The 6,157-nt window shown below is 61.9% G+C and overlaps 1 protein-coding gene across 1 annotated transcript; it reads right to left on the bottom strand.

Moving 5' to 3' along the window:
• Positions 1-489: 489 nt before the first annotated feature.
• Positions 490-4,037, bottom strand: HLX (H2.0 like homeobox). Its single transcript, XM_076335569.1, has 4 exons — positions 3,141-4,037; positions 2,352-2,531; positions 1,675-1,859; positions 490-843 (listed from the first exon to the last, which is right to left on the bottom strand). Exons 1-4 carry the CDS (start codon positions 3,724-3,726, stop codon positions 493-495), a joined length of 1,302 nt encoding a protein of 433 aa, XP_076191684.1. The 5' UTR covers positions 3,727-4,037; the 3' UTR covers positions 490-492.
• Positions 4,038-6,157: the final 2,120 nt, after the last annotated feature.

Raw genomic sequence — 6,157 nt, 5'->3', positions numbered from 1 at the left:
GGAGATATATATATATATTTATATATTTTGTCAGTGCAGTATTTCTTGGCCGGATTATTCGAAGCAACACGTTGCAACCAATGAGGACGTTGGCAAAATACTTCACATTGTAAATTGGGGGGGGGGGGGGAGGGGGAAGGATTTCGGAGCACGTTCTCGGAGTCCCTCGCTCGGATTTTCCCGGAGAGGACAAGGGGCGGGAGACGGAGAATAAAATAAAATTAAAAAAAAAAAAAGAAAAAACAATAGAGAAATCCTGCTCTCCTGCGAGCAGCGCGGAGGGAGAGGCGGCCGCCTCACGCACAGCCGTCCCGGGGCCGGGGGCTCCCCGCTCCGCCCGCGTCCTCGGCCCCTCGCCCCGGGCCGGGCCGGGCGCTGGCCGCGGGCGGGAGCGGGCCGGTGCCGTGCCGGCCTCGCCGCGCTCCCGGGGCGGAGGAAGGGAGATAAATTAGCGCTCAGGTCCCGGGCGCGGGTGCCGCGGGGCCGCCCCGTCTATAGGCCGCTCCGCGGCTCGGGGCTGGCGGCGGCGGGCGGCGGCGGGGAGGGGAGGCCGGAGCTGCCGGAGGACTTGCCGAGCCCGGCGGCGGGCAGGCTCCGCTCGGCGCCCTCAGTCCGTTCCGTGTCGCTGGGGGCCATGTCGAGGGAGTCGGCGTCGCTGCTGTCGCTGTCGCCCTCGGAGCGGCTGGGGCTGCGCTCGGGCTCCCCGGCGGCGGCGGGCGGCCCGCCGGCTCGCTGGGCCGCCGGCTCCGGCTCGGGCTCCGGCGGCGGTTCCTTGTCCTTCTGGGCCTGCGCCTCCTTGGAGTGCCGCCACTTCATCCGCCGGTTCTGGAACCACACCTTCACCTGCGGCCGCGCCGCCCTCAGACGGGCGGCACGGCCCCCACTGCGCCCCGCGCAGCGCCCCGCGCAGCGCCCCGCGCAGCGCCCGGCCCCCACACCTTCCACCGGGGACGGGCAGCAAGGGAGGCGCCGTCCTCACCTCCCTCTGCCCACACCCTTATGCGACTAAGGTGGCTTCATTTTTTTTTTCCTTCTCCTTTTAGTTCGCGTGTTTAAATACAAAACGCCGCCCCCCACCCCCCGTGTTCCCCCCCCCCCCCCCTTTCTACTTCTTCTTCCAGGAAACCAATTCTTGCTCAAGAAACCACAGCGTTATACAATTCTGTGCGCTGCGGGCCCTCAATAGTGGAATCATTACAGAGTGGCGTTTAATGATTCCGTTTGAAGAAGAGTTTTCACTTCCCCAGAACTAAGGATTTCACAACGCGGGGAGAGATTTAGAAAAAAAAAAAAAAAAAGAAAAGAAAAGGAAAAAAAAGGGGGGACATTAAAAAAAGAGTGTTCGCTTCTACTTCCTTTGACCTAAACTGCCTCCTACAGCGAGTTGCACTTCAATAAAGCGCACGCTGATGATCTGCCCCGGCCCCGCTCGCCTCTCCGCTCGGCCTGCTCCCCGGTGGCCAAAACAAAGGCGAAAGCTCCGCGCCGGGCCGCGAAACGCCGCGGAACCTGCGCGCAGGAGATGCCCCGGGCGAGGTCCCCCTCCCCAGCCAGCCCCGCCAAAGGTTAAGGAAGGGAAAACGCTTTGCAACAGCCCCCCCCTCCCCCCCCCCGCCCTCTGGTATCCCTCTAAACTGGAAGTAAGATTTGAAATAAAACCGAAGCCGTTCTTACTTGAGCATCTGTCAGCCCCAGCATCGCCGCCAGTTGCTTTCTGTCCGGTTTGGTGACATATTTCTGGATTTCGAACCGTTTTTCTAAACCTTTCCTCTGCAGGTTGGAAAAAACAGCCCTGGACCAGGAGCGTTTCCTCTTGTACGTCTGGGGCAGCGTGTCCTTGGTTAGAACCGCATACGGACCTGGGGGGGGGGGGGGGGGAGAAAAGCGGGGGGAGAGAGAGGGAGACGGCGTTATTAATATCGATGCCTGAAAGGGAGCCTTAAATCGATCAAAATAACAGCTGGACTGCGGTGTGCGGGGAAGGCCCGGGCCGGAGTGGCCCTGCCTGCCGGCTGGGTACGAGTCCTGTCAGCGTGTGATTCCTCGGGCAAGGATGGAGCGGTTTGGAACCCGAATTTCTTCCTTTCCCCCCTCCCCGCCCCTTCTCTCTCGGCCCAGGTATTATTTTGTATTAGATGGGATGGTCCTCCGGGTCGGGCCCTAGCCGGCTCTTCCTCCCCCCCACGCAGCCCGGCTTTCGCCCAAAATCTGAGCCTCGCTAGAAAACATACGCCCTGGCCTTTCAAAAGCGCCTGGCGAGTCCCTCCGGGAGGAGAGCGCCTGGGCCGGGGGGGCTGCTCCGGGACGGAGGGCCCTGCGCCACGGGAGGGTCGACGAGGGACGAGATGTACCTGGAAAAGTGTCTTGAAACTGGTGCTGAACTGAGCTCCTTGGGTTTGTGTTTAAGGGACCCAGAATAGCAGAGGCCTCGTTAATGGGGTCTAGAGACGCGAAGAACTGGCCGGCGGAAGGCTGCAAGTTGGGGAGATGAACCCCAGTTTGGCGGCTGGTAGTTAATAAGGAGGTCAGATCTGCGAGCACAGGAACAAGGAGAGCTCTGTTATACCGCGGTCGAAACCGACACCCCGGCACGCTCCGAGCGACAGGGCCGGGGCCGGGGCCGGGCGGAGCGGGTCCCCGGCCGGAGGGGCTGGGGGGGGGGGGGGAACCGGGCAGCCGCCTCCCCGCCCCGGGGGCTCTCCTGGGGAGAGGCGGCCGTGCCCCGGCAATCAGACATCCTCCGGTATATTTACTCCCTTGGCCAGGATGTTTACACGCCGCGAGGGGAGATGGCTTGCAGCGAAAGCCTTTAAAACGGGCTGTGCCCTCTGGGGCAAAATCCTGGGCCCGCTTTGGGAAGCGGACACCGTTTCATTCGCTATTTTTACGCTACCGCTATTTTTCCCAGCGGCGCAAGTCCTGTGCCGCGGGCTGCTGCCGTGCGCGGGGCCGGGGGGGCTGTTTCAGTGAGCGCTGTTAGAAACTCGGATTTCTAACGCTTTTTTTAATGACTCTTTTCTCGGCTAGATGGAAAAGTTTTCAAATCGCGGGTATCTACAGACGCTAAAAATAATAAGAGTAAAATAAATAAAAGAGCACCGAGCGCGCTAGCATGAAAGCGGACGAGCCAATTTCTCTACCTCTCAGCGTGTTGCCTTCCTTGACTTTGGGGTCAAACTCCGCCGATAAAATGCGGTCGATGCCGAATTTCAGGTCCTTGCTGGCGGGCGCCGGCGCCGAGCCGTGCGTGTGGCCGCCCGGCAGCCGGGCGGGGGCCGGGGCTCCTCCGCCGCCCGCCGCCGCCGCCGCCGCCGCCGCCGCCGCCGCGGGGGACCGGTGCTGCGGGGGGCGGTGGTGGTGGGAGTGGTAGGCGGCGGAGAGCGGCGAGAGGCGCGGCGGGAAGGCGGCGGCGGGGGCGTCGGGGGCCACGACGGGCGTGGGCCGGAGCGGCGAGGCGGTGGCGTGGAAGGGACCGCCGTGGTGGACGGCTCCCAGCGCCGCCGGCATCCCGGTGCCGGGACCTCCGGGCAGGCTGTCGGCGGGTCCTCCCGCCGCCTCGCCGCCGGCGTGGAGGATGTCGGCGATGCAGAAGGACGGCTTCTTCGCCGCCGCGGCGGCGTCCAGCGGGAAGCAGCCGCCGGCTGCCGGCCCCGATGCCGAGCAGTACGCCGCTGACCACAAGCTGAAGTTGGAGGCGTAGAAAGGAGCCAGCCCGGCCGTGTACATCCTGCCCGGGGAGGGGACGCGCCGCTCCGCAGCTCAGCTCCGGGGTGAGCGCCGCGGAGCTGCCCGCTGCCCCGGGCGCATGGGGAGGGATGGCGGGGCGAGAGACGGCTGGCGGAGCACTTGCCGGAGGGGCAAGGGGGGGAAAACCAACCACCAAAAAAAAAAAAAAAAAGAAAAAAAGAAAAAGGAAAAAGTCCCCAAAACCCACGGCGAGACGGAGAGAGCGAGCGGGCGAGGAGCGGAGCGGCGCAAACAAAACAAACCCAAACCAAACCCCCTTTCCTCGCACTGGGGGAAAAAAAAAAAAAAATATCCACCCCTCCCCAAAACTTTCTCTGGCAGCGACACTCCCGGCTCCGGAGCAGCCCTCGCTCCCTCCCCGCGCCCAATCCCCGATCCGCGGGGCCGGGCAGCACCGCCCGCCGACACGCCCACGCAGGGCCGGGTCGCGGCTACGGGCCACCGCGCCGCCAGCGCGCAACTGCGCGCTGGCGGCGCGGTGGCCCGTAGCCGCGACCCGGCCCTGCCCGGTTTGCCCCGCAAGGTATCCCACCCCCCCCCTCCCCACCCCCCCCCCCTCCTTAAATTCCGCCCTCGAGTTCGAAACACACCCCCACCCCCCCAAATCAGCGCAAGGGCGCTGCGCTTGCCGCCGCGATTTCCAAACGTTTGAAAAGAAACGCGCAGGAAAAGTCTTCGCGATGGGAGTCAGGAAATGATTCCCAAGGAAATGTGTTTCCTTCCCGGATAAATGAGCCTGGGATAGTCTGGAAGAAAATGAGTCTACGCTCATGCACGCAACTTACGTTATTTATGCGAGCTCCGAGCTATTCTGGGCCCGGGACACGTTGGATCCCGCATTAGCAGCGATTGATTAATTAATTAATCGTATCTTGTCGACAATGTAATTTTATAGATTTTTACCGTGTTCTCCAGCCGGGTGGCTGCGTCTGCTTCCACACCAATTTCACCTTAAAGATCAGTTTGTAATTTTGCAAACCTTTTACAACAGAATTACCCTCTTTTTAATTTTTTTTTTTTTAGAATACAATCACAAGCTTACATTCGCTGCAATAATTTAGGGACAAATTTGTCAAAGCGTCTTTTGCGCTTTTTTTCTCCCCTCTAGCATCCACATTTGCCCCGACCTGACTCCGAAAAAAAAAAAGCATTTCTTTAAGTTTAGTTTTCGTGCACGTAAACTAGTCGCTGCCGTTTTGAGCAGGCTCCCGGGTCGGTCGATGGCAGGTTTGCTTTGGTTTTGTTTCAAAGATTATTATATTTTTTTTGCAAATAGCTTCCCAAATTCTGAAGGTTTTCGGGGAACCGCCAGAAAGGCAAACTATTTTTCTTTCGCCAGGTATGAAGACGTAGCTTCTGTGTGAATATCGAAACCACCCGCGAGTGAACGCGTTCCTTAGGCGTAACCCTGCGCCCGGTAAAGGTGAGGCTGGGTCCCCAGGAAAAGCCAGGCACCGCTTGGCTTCGGTTTGGTTTTTATTAACGAGACGAAACCGAAAAATAAAGACGGGCTGGCTTGCCAAGGTGTGTCCGAAAACCGAAGCCGGTGAGAGAAAGGGTCGATTAGGTTTGAACTTTTCCTGCTTCGACAGCGGAAAGCCCCTTTTCCTTGCACCCCCCCCCCCCTTCATTCCCCCCGGCGCAGTTGACCCGAGCGCCAGCCCGTTGCTCTCAAATCGGATCAAACGACTCCAGTTTCACTTGCGTTTCCACCGCCGGGCAGAGCCGCGCCATCAGCCCGCCTGAGGGAAGGGCAACGAAGTCTGCTCTGCCCGCTGCATCCCAGCTGCAAACCGCTTCGTACAATTACTGCTGTCATTGCCATCGTACGGATATCGCTGTCGTACCACCGCGGGGCTGCTCGCCAGGCAGTCGGGGGGGGGGGGTGGGGGGAACGGCCACGGTGTTTTTATTTTATTTTTTTTTAGGAGCTTATTTCAAAGCCCCGCTCGCCTCGCTGCCGCGCAGCGCCCGGCGGTGAGCAGCGCCGGAGGGAAGCGCCCGTTTGCGGGGGCCCCGGGCAGCCCCGACCCGGGGCGCGGCCGCGGCTCCGCTCCCCTCGGCGCTGCCGGTGCCCGGGAGCCCGCTGGTCCCGCGGGCCGGCGCGCAGAGAAGCAGCGCTCCTTCCGCGCCGTCATCCCGCGGGGACTAAAATAACCCGAAAGGAAACACTAAACGCGTCGCACTAAAGCACTTGACCCCCGGGCTGGGCCTGGGGAGGGCGAGGGAGCTGGGGAGCCCGAGCCGCGGGGGCAGCTGCCTTCCCGGGACCCGCCCCGCTCCGCGGCCGGCCCATCCTCCGCGGGCGAAACCGGGAGCACCTGCCTCCCCCCCCCCCCCCCCCAGGCCGCTCCCTCTCCCGGGGGACAGGGCCGTCCCCTCTCCCCAAAGGCCTCCGCAGGCCTCCCTG

This window comes from Aptenodytes patagonicus, chromosome 3, assembly GCF_965638725.1.
Source record: "Aptenodytes patagonicus chromosome 3, bAptPat1.pri.cur, whole genome shotgun sequence".
Classification (NCBI taxonomy): Eukaryota; Metazoa; Chordata; class Aves; order Sphenisciformes; family Spheniscidae; genus Aptenodytes; species Aptenodytes patagonicus.
The sequence above is the reverse complement of the archived record's forward strand: the minus strand, read 5'-3'. Positions and strand labels throughout refer to the sequence as shown.

Excerpts from the sequence above, each read along its gene's own strand:
- HLX (XM_076335569.1), bottom strand. The coding sequence starts at position 3,726 with ATGTACACGGCCGGGCTGGCTCCTTTCTACGCCTCCAACTTCAGCTTG. Across the intron at positions 1,860-2,351 it reads GTTTCAAGACACTTTTCCAG|GTCCGTATGCGGTTCTAACC; the intron begins GTACATCTCGTC and ends CCCCCCCCCCAG. Across the intron at positions 844-1,674 it reads TGGGGCTGACAGATGCTCAA|GTGAAGGTGTGGTTCCAGAA; the intron begins GTAAGAACGGCT and ends GCGCGGCCGCAG.